The sequence below is a fragment of the Meriones unguiculatus genome, chromosome 15 (assembly GCF_030254825.1).
Source record: "Meriones unguiculatus strain TT.TT164.6M chromosome 15, Bangor_MerUng_6.1, whole genome shotgun sequence".
NCBI lineage: Eukaryota > Metazoa > Chordata > Mammalia > Rodentia > Muridae > Meriones > Meriones unguiculatus.
In genome coordinates, this window is record NC_083362.1 from 58,276,831 (window position 1) to 58,294,189 (window position 17,359).

A 17,359-nucleotide genomic window follows, 5' to 3' on the forward strand; every position below is an offset into this window, starting at 1 on the left:
GACCGGAACTTAAAGGCCATCCTCTGTATATAACCCTGTTTCAAAATACCAGCACAAACATAATTCTGTTTCAAAATACAAGCACAAACGACACACAAGAAAGTTGGGTTGAATTTAAAATACCAATTTTCATTCTAAGGGTCCATATTACAACTGCTAAGAAGCTGCTTGTGCTTAGCGGCTGTTTTGCTGAACAACACTCAGACAGAGGACACTTTCTTTCATCGCAGAAGGACCGTATAGGATAGTGTTGTTACAAAGTTACTGATTTGTATGTTCAGGAGGAATCAGCACCTAAGTTGATACTTTTGAGGCAGGAAGCAGAGGGAAGAGCTGAACAACCTGGCCCTCCGCTGGGTTTGGATTGTACACACAAATGTTCTAATAATGTGCTTGTCAGCTTAGGATTCTTACCTGCGTGGGATATTTGCCTACACCTGTCTGAGAACAATACACCCCACAACCCATTTGCAACCCAGGGCCCCTACCTGCCTCGAGTGAGCTGCATGCATGCTCGCCATCAAACAATGGAACATGTTTTTTTTCCCCCTCTTAATGAGTATCAAACACAGGCAGTTTCTATTTGATCATACTTCATTTACATCTGGGTATGGAGGTAGAAGGCTGATCTAGCCTATACTGGATTGGGGGTATATGTGCAATAATGCAAACTACATCCTTGAAGTGTGTGTGTGTGAGAGAGAGAGAGAGAGAGAGAGAGAGAGAGAGAAAGAGAGAGAGAGAGGTAGAGAGAGAAGGGGGAAGGGAGTGGGGAGGGAGAGAGGTGATTGCAGGTGCCTTCAGATTCCAGGAGAGGGTGTCAGATCTCCCAGAGCTAGAGTTTCCAGCTGTTTTGAGTCACCAAACTCAGGTCCACTGCAAGAGCCAAGTGTTTGTAATTTCAGAGCTATCTCTTCAGCCCCCTTTAAATGAACTTTTATGGTGAATCCCTATTTGTAATTTGTAATTGGGCATTCATGTGGTTACTATCAAATATTTCATGGGAAAGGATATGAGTATAAGCAAAGACTTAGGTAACCCAAGACTGTCAATAAAAATCCAAAAACCTTTAAAACACACTCCCTAGCAAACAAATTTCACATTCTGTTGAGCCCCATAAAAGGAAGTCCCATAATCATCAAGGTCCTTGAATGCTCTCACTCTTGTGGCCTGCCTACACTCTAAACAGGGCATTCTCTTGCTGATGAATCCTCTCATTTGGCTTTGAATAAGGCTTTCTTGCTACTTTATAACCCATGTGGGCCTTTGTTTCAAGTTTTTGAGGAAGAGTCCGAGAGCCTGGAAACACTCACCCACACCCCGACCTCTGGAAATAATCTTAAATTATAGAAAATACCTTTTAAAGACTATAAATTTGATAGTTCCTTGTAAGAATAACTTGAAGAGACAAAACAAAACAAAACAAATAAATAAATAACAAATGGTGTTCAGAATGAGATGGAAACAATTCTTTCCAGTAGAACAGCTAAAATTTTGAGGGGATTCCTTGGAATCAGTACAATGCAAGCTCACCATCTGCTTTATGCTAAGCAAAAACAGTCACCATGTCTTCCATAGAAAATTTTGGTTTCAGAAGTTATCTTTTGTAAAATTTTAACTTTATTATTATTTTATTACTATTTGTGTGTGTAAGCACCATGGCACGACCTATGGAGGTCGGAGGAGGTAGTTTTCTTCTTTCACCATGGGTTCTGGTGATAGAACTCAGGTCATCAGGCTTGTGCGACAAACACTTTTTTACTGGTTGTGCCATCTCCCCAGCTCAGGTTTTTTTCTTTTGGAAAACAGTGAGCAATGGTGATGTTCGTTCTGCATCTGTTATTAGCAAGCTGAAACCAAGCCATGGCGCAACAAGGTCAAAGACAGCTCTCATTATGCAGAATTTCCCATCGGACCTCACTGAAGCACTTTTAGCATCCACTCAGTCCTCTGAAAAACCAAAACAAACCCCATGAGGAAGATGTTAGCATTTATTTTCATTCTAAAAACAAAGAAACTGGTTTCACTGACATTGAGAAAGATGCCCAAAGTCACTTTGATGGGAAACTGGTTGTGAACTTTGGAGCTGGAAGCTGAACGGAGGCACCAGTTCAAAGACCACCCCTCGTCTGTGCTACCTCAGACAGGAGGCAGCGGCATTGACATGCCTGGGCGTTTGTTAGAAATGCGGAATCCTGGGCTCCATCCCAGCACCCGATCAATATCTTCATTTAAATAAGATTTCTTATTAATATGATTTATGTGTGCACTCATTTGAGAAGCAATTCTCTAAACCTCTGCTTTATAATGCCCCTCAGATGAGAAATAATCAATGTTATGAGTGCTTCCAGAACTGTGATTGAAGTGGGTGTGCCCGTGGGGGATCTGTGTTGGCCGTGGTGGGGTGCTCCGTCAAGTCAAGCACAGACTCAAAGCACATGGGACTGCCCTGAAGACAGAAGCTCTTAGCCACTCATCAAGAATACAACTGGTTCCCTAATCACTAAGTTGGAAGCTGTATTTTTATTTTATTACTTTCTTTTCTTTTCTTTTCTTTTCTTTTCTTTTCTTTTCTTTTCTTTTATTATTTAAAGAAAGGGCTTTAAGTGATTCCTATGATGAGGGAATTTTGGAAACACTGTATTGAGTTAAGCTTTACAATCAATAAGTAATGAAGATAGAAAATCACTACACCTGAAAAACTGTATCTTAATTCAAAATGTTATATTATCATGCTTAAAGAAATAAGTACAGAACAAAGTTTTTTGTTTGTTTGTTGTTTGGCCAAAAGGGCAGTAAAAAAGAGCTTCTGGGTACAAAGGATGGCAGAACTCGAGGTCCACATATCGAAGATGAGAGAAGAGTTTTCCAGAGTATGATCAAGGCTACATCTTTTGAAGCTGTAACCTACTGTAGAGATGCGTGCTTCAGGCTTGGGAAGCCTGATGACATTAAACACTATAATCACACAATTAACTTCACTAGCCTCAAGTCCCTGCTCAGCAAGCAACCTTCTGATTAAGGCTCGACTTCCTATGTAGCATGCTTCTAGGTGGAGAAAGTTTGTTGGCTGGGGGATAGACATGTTCAGCTCAGGTTTTTTTTGTTGTTGTTGTTGTTGTAAATCAATAATCGAGCATTCATATTTCATCCATCAGTGTCCTGTGAAATTTAGTGTGAGTTAATGCATGGGAGGAGGGCGTTAACCCCTTGGTCCTGTTAAACAAAGACTCTAAGGATATGTAGGAAGCTGGGGTCTGGTGACAGGTAATGCTAACTGGTTTGGGCAGGAATTGTCTATCTGGGTAGACCTACCATAGCCTATTTCCTTTGATGCTGTTGTCAAACTAGGATGCTATAGGCTCTCGAGTCTAGAGGAAGAACAGAGAGAGAACGACCACATCTTAAAATGGGTTATATTAGGCTGGCTTAAAACAATGTGGACTGGGTGGCCCAACAAGGCTGCCTATCAACGCTGAAGAGGCTGAGGACCCTGTAGTTGTCCATTCCATAACACTGGGTATGGCAGTTCCAATATGGTACCAAAATCTTGGAGGATTCCTTGGTCTACACTGAAAGGCCAAACAAACTAGGCTCTCATGTAAAGAAAGGATGGCAACAGCAGCAATTGAGTAGATGCACTCGCTAGCAAGACACTAAGGCCAGCCTGCAGTAGCAACTGTTCTTCCTTCCTACCTCTTCACGTCTGAGCTGCTACTGGAAGGGCATGCCTACTCTTTAAGGAGAGCCTTCTTCCTCTACTTATTTCTTCCAGGAAATACCTTCCCAGAGTCACGCAGAGGCATGGCTCTTAGTCGATTGCATATCCAGTCAAGTGGCCAAGGAGAGGAACCAACATGGGTGTGTAGCTTTCTCTCCTGATTGAAACATTCTCTTCTGGAGGAAGGATGGAAGCTACTAGGCTAAAGACTTACCGCACCCACAAATCCCTGTCTTGATCTTGTTAAAACAGCAAACAATTGCTGTGGGTAGGACCTCTTTGGTGGTATAGATTTCTACAACACAGAGAACTCTAGTGATGTGAATTTCATGAATGATCACTCTGCTGGAGTGGGCTTTTGGTAACATAGCTGCCCAAGTCATCCATACTGTAAGTAGTACTGATAAACTCCTTAGCTCACCAAGCTGGGCTTGGGCAGAGCCATGCTCTTGGTTTGTTGGTATGCTACCTGGGGAACTGCCACTTCTTCCCATCCTGTCAGGAAATGTGATACTTTTGCTCATCTGCTTTTCTGATTATGTAGTCTAAGACATTTATTCCTGGTGGGCAAGAGGCAGTAAATAATAGGGGAAGAAGTTAGGTAATTAAAAAATTTCCAGAAAAAAGTATAGAGGAAACCACAAAGGCAATAAATGTTTTGTTTATGACAAACAAAGTGAAGATCGTGCATCTGGGAGGTAATTATGAAGGCTGAGGCTCTGGCTGAAAGATTTCTCTGAGGTGCTGGAGAGATGGCTCAACGCTTACAAGCACATACTGCTCTTGCAGAGGACCTACGCACAGTTCCAAGGCAGCTTCTAACAGCTCCTGGATCTAATCTTCCTTCTCCTCTGGCCTCCACAGGAACCTACTCTCTGTCTTTCTGTCTTTCTCTCTCTCACACACGTACATACACACATGCACACACACAGACACGAACACACACATGCAAACACACAGGCACATGCACGTAAGTGCATATACATCTACATGTAGTTGTTTTTTTTTTTTTTAAAGAACTGATTTGAAATTCTGCAACAGTAAATTTCTTTGCCTTTTCCTATACACCCCTTGTAGTAAATTAATCATCTAGCTTAGGACACACAAAGAAAAAAGTTCAAGATTCCTAAATGTATGTAGACTCAAGCTTGAGAAACCATTCTTCAAATATCTGGTTTATTTGCCCCATTCACAAAGCTCTCCTAAAACTCAGAGAGAGGAGCTAAGAGGGAAGGGGTCAGCACATTGCTACTTTTTATACTGGGGACTTTGATGTGAAAGTCTGTGTCCAGATATGTTAAATTTGTGTCAAAGGAGTTTACTGTAAAAGGTGAGCTATTGCTAAGTACTCTAACGTTTGCCACACAAAAACAAATTGGACGGCTCAAAATGAAACAAGAAAGGAAGGTATTGAGTTGCAGCCAAGCTGCTTGCACTTGAGTGTACCATGATCACTGACTTGAAAGCAATGGTCTGTCACAGTACTCCTTCTGACAGAATTAGGTGACCTATGAGGTAAGAGTGAGCCACCGTTCCCATGGGAGAAGCTGAACATGTAAAAAACACCCAAGTGAGAGCTGGAGTCATCTGGGAAGAAGCCAAAAGAGAACAAACATCAGTCTGGACTTCAGCCATCCATGGAAAGAAAGACAGAACCCGGGAAGAGGGTGTGTTGTTCACCCCCAAAATAATCATAAACACAAGATATTGTGTCCAGAAAATGTGTTCTGTTTCTGCCCCCAACAGAGCAGGGAAGATTATCTGCGTCATCCCTGCAATCACACTGCCACTGCTGCCTATGTCTCTACCTAGTCTCCACTGAGGAAGGCATCTCTACTTCCTTTCTCCTTTCAGTCCGAATTTTTATTGAGTTCGTTCCTGACTCTCTCTTCTTATGATTACACAGAAGATTCTCTTGCCAAGGTCACTCATGACTGTGTCAAACCCAATGGTCAATTTTCAGCCTTTATTTTAATCTCACAAGCAGCTGTCTAGACAAGGTCAGCCACTCCCACCCTTTTAGAAGCAATTTCTTTCCTTGGCTTACATCTCATACATAATTTCTGGACATCCCTTCTCCACCCCAGAAAAACTTCCTCTGGCCTCTCCCTTTCAACTGTTTCTCTGCTGTGTTCATGCTTGACTTCCTAAGTGATTTCATGTAGACTGTGGTTTTTATTCTGTTTTCTTCAGTAGGGCACTTTACTAAAATTCTAAGCACACCAATCTATGACTTACTCAACATTCCCTATCAAATGTCTCATCAGCGTTTAAAACTTAATGAACCTTAAACCCAGCCCTTGGTCTGTCTTTGTGTTTCCAGTATTCCCTTTCTCTAATAAGTGACATTTTCTTTTATCCAACTGTTCAAGTCTTGACTTTTGGATTTGATCTTCTTTCCCTGTCACTTACACCTTCCTCACTAGTCTGGCAACAAATTCCATTAGCTTTAGCGTCAGAATATATTCAGAACTCGACCACTCTTTCTATATACACAGCTACCACCCTTGGCCATGCTGGCTTCCTAGATTGCCCTGACTGCGCCAGGTCCCTAACTCTCTGCCCTCCTCTGCTACTAGAATAGTCCTGCAGGCTTGGTGGATTCTGTGGTCAAAGAACAAAGACAGAACCACTAGGGCTTAATCTATTGGTCTAAAGATTTTGCTTCTTTCTGCTCGGCTCTCTTAAGTGTGCAAGCACTTTCTGTTGTCTTGATGAGATAGCAACTAGGAGCCCTAGACTACTGCTCTCCTAGATCTGCAATCTCAGGGGAAAATGTCTCTTCTGAAATTTAATATTACTTTGGGGATGAATGGCTAACTTTGCATGTGTCAATATCTAAACTAGCTAAAGCAGTCAGGAGAAATAAGATACTGTTACCATTACCCAGATCAGATGACCAGATGGGAAGAGGCCACCATGATTGACAGTGTCATCAAGATAGCCTTTCATAGGTTCAAGGGAACTCTAGACATCAAAAAGGAGAGACCAAAAAATAACTTGGAACAGATAAAATATATGACCATCACAATTTAACACATTTTATTTATTTTTTCAGTTATTTAATTTCTTTGCTCCCATTTATCTTTCTACGTCTAATACTGTACAACATTAAGAGGAGGCAAAAATGATTTTATGTGTGTATGTATTCTTTGAAAAAGTTATTCATTATGTCTTCTATTAAATGAATGTTGTCTACTGTAAAATGTAGATTGTTTCATTAGTAGTAGCTGATGAAATATGGACAGATACAAAGTGTGTTCTGTATAATTTATCATAACAGTGAATGTGTTGGTAACACAACCAAAGATGACTTGACTATGTATTATTTATCATATTACTAGAAATTCTAGTTGGAGAAAAAGACAAGAAAGAAAAATAAATAGCATGCAATATAAATAAATAGCATTTTTAAAAGAGAGAAATAAAATGACCTTTGCTTAGAGATTTTTAAAAAAAAATAAATCTAGAAATCCTAGAGTGCTCTCTGTCACGAACAACTCCACATTTGGCTAAGGCCGAGGATCTGGCTTGCTTCCATGTATGTGGACCTATCTGCATTGCCCACGTGGCATGCTGAGGTTGGCTACCCAGAAGCTATTTAAAGTGGGCTGGCTTTACCCAGGGTCAGATGATTGTTCAAGGTTCCTGAATAAACTGCATTGAAAAAAAATAAAATAAAAAAAATCTAGAAATCCTAGATATTCTATGAGAAAACTGTTAGAATTAACAAATTAATTCATCAACACACAAACACAAATTGCTATCCTATACACTGACCATGGAACACTCCAAAGAGGAAATGAAACAATTGTATTTAGAACAGAATCTGCTGTCGTTGGAATCCCAGCATGGGCTGAGTACCTCACACATGCATATATCATGAGAGCAAAGCTCTAGAGAATAAGGGCTTTGGGTCAGAGCACATGTTGAAAGCTAAGGAAGTTTTTCCTTCCCTTCTGCAAGTCTTGTTTATTCCTGAAAGTTGTGCTGCATAGAACTGTGGAAGCCAGAACACAACCACTGTGAACAGATTTCCACTCCAATCACACAGACATGCTTACAGCTCACCACTAAATTATGCAGAAATTATATGCATCCGCATTAATGCATTCAACAATAAATAATTGTAATATTTTAATAAATATAACACATATAACCCAGTATTTCACATGTAAAAAGCCACTGGTAAGTGGTTGATATAGTTGTTTTAATTATAACTCTGTTTTACTTTAGATTTTCTTATTTTCCATTCGTGAAAATGGGGAAATACTTAAACTGTCTTTTGAAAATGTTTTGTTTCTGTGCAGGGCTTCTAGGTTATCTTCATGTATGGTCCTTGGTTGGAGTATCAATCTTAGAAAAGACCCCTGTGCCCAGATTATTTGGTTCTGTTGCTCTCCTTGCAGAGCTCCTGTAGCCCATGGCAGCTCAGTCTCCAAGTGGGTTCCCTAGTAATGGGAACAGAGATTGTCTCTGACATGAACTCAGTGGCTTGCTCTTTGATCACCTCCCCCTGAGGGGGCAGGGACAGCCTACCAGGCCACAATGAAAACAGTCCTGATGAGACCTGATAGGCTAGGGTTAGATGGAAGGGGAAGAGGACCTCCCCTATCAGTGGACTAGGGAAGGGCATGGGAGAGGAGAGAGGAAGGGTGGGATTGGAAGGGGACAAGGAAGGGGGCTACAGCTCGGATACAAAGTGAAGAAATTGTAATTTAAAAAAGTATTAGTTATCTATACTGTATCCTTCCGTTCCACCCTCCATCAACTGGTAGCCTCTGAAAATAAAAAAATGCAAATAAATAAATAAATAAATAATAAATAAAATGGTGAAAGCAAAAAGTACAATATATAATTTATATACATAAGTTTCTAAATTGAAAGACACCTCCTTGGCCCCTTAGAGACTGTTTATTTACTTATTTAGCAACTCTGGGGATCCATGCCTGTGTAGGTGCTAGACAAGTGCTCCATTACTAAGATATACCTCAAACCCTCTTGCAAGATTTACTGAGCAACAGTAACATGTTAACGATAATCTGAATGTGGGAAACACAGTGACAGTGAATAGCCTGGCCAGTCAGTACTCGAGAGAAATGGTGTGCAGTGGGAAAAGAGACGTACAGAAATGATTTATGATGCAGTGTGGAAATGCCTCAGCAGAGGCACATGCAAAAATGCTTTTGCAATAAAGGATGAAGCAATCCACTCAACCTGTCCCTCTGGGATGGAGGACCTGGATGAGGGTTATGAAGAGGAAGAGGGAATTCCAAACAACCTGAGGAAGAGGAAAGGACGTCTAAGGTGAAGGAGTAGTGTGAGAAAAGTCGCGTAGAACCCTGAAAAGATCTGAATTGTACTGGAAACAGAAAAGAAGTTTGTGTGGTCAGAGCACTGACTTCATGGGAAAGAAGGGTGCAAGTTGTAGAACCAGCTTGTAAACCATGTTCAGGGTCAGCTGAAGAGTTTGCATCTTTACTATACAGACAATGGGGAATCGGTGTGGATTTGTAAGCAAGGAGCCACCAGATCAGCTGTAACAGATGATACCAAAGAAAACACCCCCTGCGTCATGTTGAGAAGTTTTGGTTAATGAAGCAAGCAGGCGCCTGATTCAGGTGGGGTTAGGAGGATGGCAACTTGCCCCATCTCCATCACCTTCATCCTTTTCTAGGTCGTAGTCGCCCATCTGCTGGGATGGGAATATGAAACCAGGCAGGGGACATTTTGGGAAAAAAATATGTGTATATATAATCTTTCCATTTTTTCCTCTCATTTTGTATTCAATGTTTTACTATCATGAAAATTCAGTTTTGTGGATGAAATGAAAATTGCCGCAGTCCTCAGAGGTAATTCAAATAACTTATGTAAAGATGGTAGATTCTGTACATGTTATCAAGAGTCGAGAGTCCTCAGAGAATTGGGAATTCTCTAAACACTTCTTCCACTGTGGAGAGGCCCACAGGAATATAGGCTCAAATAGTTTTTCATGTGCATTCCTTACTTTGATGTGAACAAGGGACCATGAAGCTCTTATGTAGTGTACCCCAACAAGTACCAAGACAAAGAAGAAATAAGTGTTCAGAAATCTATGGAAACACAGCATTAGAATTGTGATTCCAAAGATGTTATCAAAACCCTGCCATCCCAGCAGATTCACTGTAATGTGGCATCAAACATCGTCCTTTCTCCTTTTGTCTGAATAAGCTACCTCGTGGGAAGCTGCATTTTAGAAATTTAAACAGGATCAGGATGTGTGGTTGCCATGCCAACCACACCAGCTTCTCTTTTGTTTCCTATTCAGTTATTTATTCATTCCATTCCACCAACACATACACACTGAGCCCCATAAATGTTTCCTGTGCATGCAGGTGGCGAGAGGGTTAGGAAGGTCAAAACGGACACTGTCCTCATTGAGTTTCAAGTTCTGTGAGAGGAACAAGGACCAAGTACTTAAGTAAATGTGTAGCTGGAGAAGTTGAGGCCAGTTAAGACTTTCCTACCCACCAAGGGTTAGAATAAATTAGCTGGAAGCACTGATCCATGTCCCAGGATGGTTAGAAACTCTGCTTGGCGCATGCCCTCATGCCTTCCTGTTTTGTATCTGTGTTTAGGTGTTTGATTTTCTGTGATGGAGCAATCACCAATGCTCACTCATCAAACATGTTGACGTATTCATTATTAGTGTCCACACTAATTCATATAAAGCTTTTGTGAGTGGGGCTAGCTTTCATGGAGATGCAGCCTTAATGGGACCAGTGAATGGATGTTAAAAAAAAAAAGCAATTGGAGTATTCTTGGTTCTACAAGTCTATTCAAACCTTTGATCCATTCCCCACAATTGCCCAGAAGCAATAAATCAAAACAAAATAACCAACCATAACAAAGGGCAATTTGCAGTAGGCAAATCTCTTTTATTCTCTCATGAGTCTGGTCATCTTTTTATACCTAAGGGATTCCTGAAGACTCTCATGCCCTCAGAGTCACATTATTTTTTATTCTGAAAGGATATATATATATAATATATAAAATTATATAACGAAAATATATTATATATATATATATTACTAAAGATACTTTCTTGCAATGTGGACTGTATCCAATGACTTGTACACACTGAGTGCTTACTTGTTCTAGCACTGAGGAAATTCCTTGGTAGTTGTTTTTGAGACAAGGATTCAGTATGTAGTTGATGCTGGCCTTTAACTTACAGGGTAGCCTCCTCAAAGTCATGATTGCCCTATGCCCACCTTCTGAGTCCTGGGATCCCCAACATGCCTGGCTCCCAAGAACACCTTTACGCTCCCTAAAGTTGTTTGACCACTTGTTAAAATATATAGTTAAAGTCTAGGTAGATGATGAATTATGATGGGAGATCTCCCACAAAACCGAGGGATTAACAGAATGTTGGGGTTGGGGGGGCATCAGACTTAAAGCTGAAAATTCAAGGCAGTAAAGCTTCTCTGGGAAAGCGGAATGTTTCTCAGGACGGTTAGGTGGGCACAGTGAGTGGGGAGCAGCCATTCACGCTATGGTTTCATAACGTGCCATACTCCAGAGATGAGAAGGGGTGTAGGGCCTGAAAACTGCAATTGGCCAGCAGGAGTAGATCCTAAAGGAGATGAATGCTGATGAGAGTGGTAAAGCAAGCAGGGTCCACATCATATAGGACCTCATGGGTCATGTGACTCCTAATTTTAAGTCCATGGCTCTTCCCTATCAAATAAAATGACATCATTAATAGCTTTTTTCTAAACTTAGAGTTTATTAGTCATTGAAACAGAAACACTTGTGTCAAACTGGGCAAACTTGTACACACACGCCTCTCTCTCACTCTCTCTCCTCTCTCTCTCTAAGGGTACATAAAACACTTCTTCTGAGGACAAGTAACTTGTCGTTATCAAGTAGTCTATCCAGCAACCACAGGTATGCTCAGCCAGATGACAAGCTGAAAAAAATATTTTCGTATTAACTCCTCTTCCACAGAAAAGTTTCCTGTGGAGAAACTAGAATGGCGAGGGTTTCTGAAGAAGTTTTACAAAGGTGGCCTGCCAGCCATGCGTGAGGTCTCTACCCTTTTTTTTTTCTTTTTTTTCCGGGATCTGCCCAGCTGATACACCTGTTTCCTCTCAATGAACATGAAGCTTTGAGTCTAAGTTTGTTTACCACCAGGGTAAACTGTTGTCTCGTTGTATTCTAATAAGGAGGCACTTTGGGGACTCACTAGGTCCCCATGTCTTCACAGGCACTGAAAGTCACACACACACACACACACACACACACACACACACACACGCACACACTTTGTGTAGACACTGTGATCAATGCTTTCTGTCATTGTTAATCCATCCCTTAGCACGTCACACAACAAGCTAGATTTATGGATGCATGTTATTTTCTAGAAATAAGTTATATTGTTTCATTCTGTCTCCCCCATCCACTGTACTTTTCTTCCCTGATCTTACTTTTCAACTACTAATACCCATGCCTTTTAAGCTGTCCTTTTATTGAAAGTAATAAGTTAAGACATTCATCGTGAGGTGGGTGGTTCACCTTTCCTGTAAGGATCACATGGCATGCTCACTGTGCTGAGTACAGGGGAATCGTTTTGGGAGCAAAACCATTCACTGATGCCCAGTATACTTTGTCAGTCTCAGGCTGTACACTCGCCATGCAGTGTAACACTTTATAAGGAAGAGATGTTTAAAAGTGACGTCTTCTTCGAAAAGCACCCGTCGGTTGTTTGCTGAAATTGAATCTGCTGCAGGTGCTAAGACTCCAGCCGGTCCTCTTGTGAGTCTACACTTACGGTAGAACCTTGGCTACTGGTATCAACATTTTCATAGGACTTTTGGTCTTTGGCAAAGTTGATGAAGACCTGAATATTTTTTTCAAGGAAATGAGAGACATTAGTGCCTTGTCTACAAAAGAAGAAAGCAGTTTTATTTTTTTATATTAATTACAGTTTATTCATTTTGTATCCTAGCTGTAGCCCCCCCCCATTTCCACCCAATCCACCCTCTCTCCTTCATCTTCTCCCTGCCCCTCCTCAAGTCCACTGATAGGGGAGGTCCACCTCCCCCTCTATCTGACCCTAGCCTATCAGGTCTCATCAGGACTGGCTGCATTGTCTTCCTCTGTGGCCTGGTAAAGCTGCTCAGTTTTAATTCTCTCTCCCAGTCTCCCTCTCTTATCTTCTCCTCTCTCCCCTCCTCCCCCCACACCCTTGCTCACTGGCTTGCTTGCTTCCCGCTCTCCCTAACTCCTTTTCTTCTTCTCCAGTAGCTTTACTCTCAGGAGTTGAGAAAGGTCTCATCAGGACATGCTCAGATGTTTATGCTCACCACCCGAGAAGTCCTTCTAGACAACCAGCTTCAACTGCACTTTTAAAATAATGTCCATTTCTGGGACTATGCCTATATTTCTGTTACAGTCTAAATTTGAAGCTATAGTTAAGGATCTATTAGTCACATATTTATAAACCATATGATCTACATTGATATCTTTGTCACATATGGATAAGAAGCCCAGCCTGATGCTCTATCAAATGGTTGTTATAGAAATGTCAGGAGAGAATTCATTACTTTCAGGAAGTAATGCACTAAAATAAAATTTGTCAAAAACTCCCATTATGTTAAGTTTCCTAGTTATCCAACAGGCAGGTCTCTTTACATGCTTAAAATCATTAAACCTATTAATTGTAGATTTATCTCAATGTCACTGAGAGTGTAGTTTTCCAAAGCATGATGATGCTCAACGTTGGTTTAATAAGTCTAAGCCTACCTCCTCAGTTTTGTCAAAGCTATATTTGTCTTAGGTCCCTATAAAATATTAATCCATAAAGCACAGCACTATCCCTTATTTCTATAGGTCTCGTTGGTTGTTGGTTGAGCTATGTAAAACTTGCACAGAGATGATGGATGACCTAGGCAGCTGCTAGCATTGAGTGGAAAAGTAGTTAAGATGTATAAGAGAAAGAAATTCCACATTTGCTATATTAAGTGTGTGAATTTATTAAACCCTTAGGTATATTCTCTCTCATTCACCCCACACACCCTAATTCAGGAACCTGATTAATGGAAACCTTCGTTACAAAAACCTACCAAGAAGAAAGTAGAGGAAGAAATAATAGCTAATTATTTTGTAGGTGACAGCGATTTCCTGCTTTCTAAGTACATGTAAACATTCATGGAAGAAGGTGCCATATGCAATGGAAATAAATACCTTCATTTCTCCACTAAAAATAGTTAATGCCTTTCATATCTATTTTTTAAATGTCTCCAATGCAGTTGGAAATAAATTAAGCTCTTTGCTAAGGTTTTCAGGTGCAAGATTAGACACCGATTTAATTAAAAGTAAATTAAATGCCATTAAAAAGACATAAGCGGGATGCATGAGAACCAACGCGTGGCACTGTGCCACGGATCATGGCTCACTTCTTACCTCTTCCAGAGTGGTCTGGCTCACGAGGAAATTCGTGATATTTAAAGCAGTCTTGTTGGTTTCCAGGAGGTCAAAAATGTTTGCTACTCCTCCTGCTGTGACTGGTACATGGTATTCCAGCATGCTGAGATGCTGATCCTGCAGGAACCAAAAGGAAGCCAGCTCAACCAGGTTTCACTTTATGGAGAGCTGGGGAAAATGCTGAAAGTTGTTCCTTCTGGGGTGGGGGTTGGGGGTAAGGGGCCGTGGTGTAAACACTGAGCATATTTGGAAACTAACAGCTTGTGGAGATGAGATGAAAATTTTTGTGAACATCATGGAGAAAGCAAACGAAAAAGCTAATGAAAAATTTCAAAACATCCCGGATTCATGGATATTTCAAAAGTCACGTTGTCATCTATGGGGCCGTGGGACCCTGTGGGATTGTGGCCCGCACATCAGGTTATGCCCAGCTTGTCGGTCAGTTTTAGGAGATTTGCTGTTAGATTAAATCGGTCTGAAATCCCAGGACTTGGTTGCTCAAATGATAGGAGCTAAAAAATCTTAGATTTCAGTAGTGTTGTCTAGAAGCTTTTTTCCCCCCGATTGATGTTCCCTACTTTTCTCGATTCACCTTAAAAGGCTTTTCAATTTTTAAACTTTCATCACTAGGATCATTTACTTCATAATCTGTTGCTACTGCCTGATGTTCTGAATCATTCATCATTTAGCATCTGTTTTTAGGGGTTGTTTGCTTGCTTGTTTGCTTGTTTTTCTTTAAGGCATCTCTCGAGCTCCACCTCTCCTCTCTCTTTGCTTCATTGCTACTGTCATCGCATACACTACAGATTTGCTGTTTCTCACTCCACATATGAGTTACTGCAGCAGCATCCTTGCCTGGAAACTAGACATGCTGATTTCTGGCACGAAGCAGTATGGAATTGGTTCTGAATACTAGTTAGATTCAATGTTGTTTCACTCAGGAGTCTACTCCTGGGGCATCTGTAGATCCTACCCAGATGGTCCTTCTCAGCCTTGTATTCACGACCTCCTCTTTCTCCGCTCCTTGTCTGGAGCCTGTCCCATAAATGTGTGCTCTCATTGTGCCTGTCCACGTCAACTGGCCTTCCTTCTTATTTACTTCTCAAGTGAACATTCCAGGCATTTCTATCTAGACACGTAGGCACTACTGCAGAGCTTTGGGTAGCTCTCTAGGTCTGTGCCCAGGAGGCGTATACCAGGAAAACTGTAATCTCAACTCAGTAAATAAACATTTCAACAAGCAAGTGACCAAATGAGTGAGGCCAACACAGTTTATACAGGAAAGGTGTTTTTAATTTTTGATTCTGATGACAAAAACATGGGCTCTGATAAGAATGTTGAAAGCTAATATTCCTAGAGAAATTATCCAAGTTTTGGGAGATTTTGGCAGAAAAAAAATGTTTTATAAAGATAAAATAATTATTTTAAAAATGCACTTTTGCTGTCTAATATCACTTCACATTAATATAATGGCCTACAGTTTACAAAGACACCAGACATTTTCTACACCAGTTTTGTAAAATAGATGTTTATTCCTGCTTACAAATAAAAAAAAAATGGAGTTCAGAGATGTTGAATGTCTCCGTCTCCGTAGATACCTCATCTGCACGGGCAGGCTCAACTCACAGGTTTCCAATCTCTTTTCATTATCCTACTTTGATTCCCCTTTAAAAACAATTATTTGTCATCCTCAAGTTGTACAAATTACCTGTCTATCAAGGATGTTATACTGATGTTTTCTGTGCCAAGTACATTATGTAGGTACTACATGAAACTCAAATGTGTGTATCCCTGTGTGTCCATCTGTTTGGTTTTACTGGATAAGCCGGAAGAAGCCAGCTCTGTGATCTTTCAATCACTTTGAGAGCTGAGGATTGCTCAGACCTTTGTGAGTTTATTTTTCAAAGGAGAGGAACAAAGCAGATAAAAATCTCTCAGCTGCAGGATTCTGAGCTTACAATTTTTTTTTTGTAAGAAATGCTTTCAGTCATATAATGCCTGTCATCCCTCAGTTCCCTAATGTATGTATGTTATTATTAAACTGGTAATGTATACAACATGAAAACAAATCCAGTATGGCCAAAAAGACTTTGCAAGAAAGAAATTGATTCGCATATGAAAAATAACTAGATTAATTTAAAATACCGACCACAATATATAATGTAATCTGGGGGTTTGACTTGTTTGTTTAAAGTTTAAATCTTGAATTAATGGGTTAGGATGAATAACAAAGCCGTGATCCATGAGGAAATAGCAAACACACACCTTGTTATCATTGGAAAAGCTAGGCAAGGTCAAAAGGTATAGACATCACTTACCTTTAAGTATGTTTTTGGAAAGTGCAACTGCATAAACCTCGTGAGGGTTTCCATGTTCACTTTATTATTCTTCAAGTGAACCTTGACAGTAAATCCACGTCCAAACCTAAAAGTGCAAAATACAGTATGAGTTACATTTTGCCAAAATAGCTCCCCTGGAATTCTAGATAATGAAATTGGTCCCAAGCCAACCATTATGGCCCCTTTTCTTATATAAAGACTGTCATTTTGCCATAAAAGTTCAGAGCATGTTGCAAACTGGAAATAGTTCAGTGCCATGTTTTTTGTTTGTTTGTTTGTTTTTCATTTCTGCCTCTATACTGCATCAGAATCTTTGAGTAAAAGCAACAGCGGGGTGAAAATACACAGTCTTGGCTTTCTTTGACAATCATCAGTTTGCAATGGCAGATGTCAATTCCAGGAGTTAAATTCCTACTTAGTTAGAGCAAGGTCTTGAGAGGCCAGTCATTGGAGATTTGATGTCAGCCATGAAGATTAAAGATACAAGGATTCCAACACTAATATGGTGTCAGTGTGATGGTGTTAACTACCCTAAGCTCAGAGTTTATAAACAGGCTATGACAATCCTACAAACAACTCAACTTCTCTGTCATCATCTTGTCTTTATTTCAGATAGCAACTTTGATAAAACAATTAAGTTGCTGTATGGAAAGCTGTAAAGTATCCCGTAGTCGGGAGAGTCACATAGATATTATAAATCACGTACACCTGGGAATATAAACTAATAATTTAATTCTAATGTGATGCTAATATGATATTTATGCATCCTTCCCCAATGCATTCTTGATTAAAAGGTTTTCAATGTGGTGAAAATGTTAAATAGCTTGCAGAA

General features: G+C 40.4%; 1 protein-coding gene across 3 annotated transcripts in view; it reads right to left on the reverse strand.

The window, feature by feature from the left end:
* Positions 1 to 11,479: 11,479 nt before the first annotated feature.
* Positions 11,480 to 17,359, reverse strand: part of Abca12 (ATP binding cassette subfamily A member 12) — a 224,706-nt gene continuing 218,826 nt past the window's right edge. For all 3 annotated transcript variants that reach the window (XM_060368592.1, XM_060368591.1, XM_060368593.1), the window contains 3 exons: positions 16,507 to 16,612; positions 14,168 to 14,305; positions 11,480 to 12,602 (listed from right to left, as the gene is read on the reverse strand). In XM_060368592.1, the coding sequence (XP_060224575.1) occupies positions 12,495 to 12,602; positions 14,168 to 14,305; positions 16,507 to 16,612 (352 nt within the window). In that variant the 3' untranslated portion in view covers positions 11,480 to 12,494. The remainder of the gene's footprint in view (positions 12,603 to 14,167; positions 14,306 to 16,506; positions 16,613 to 17,359) is intronic.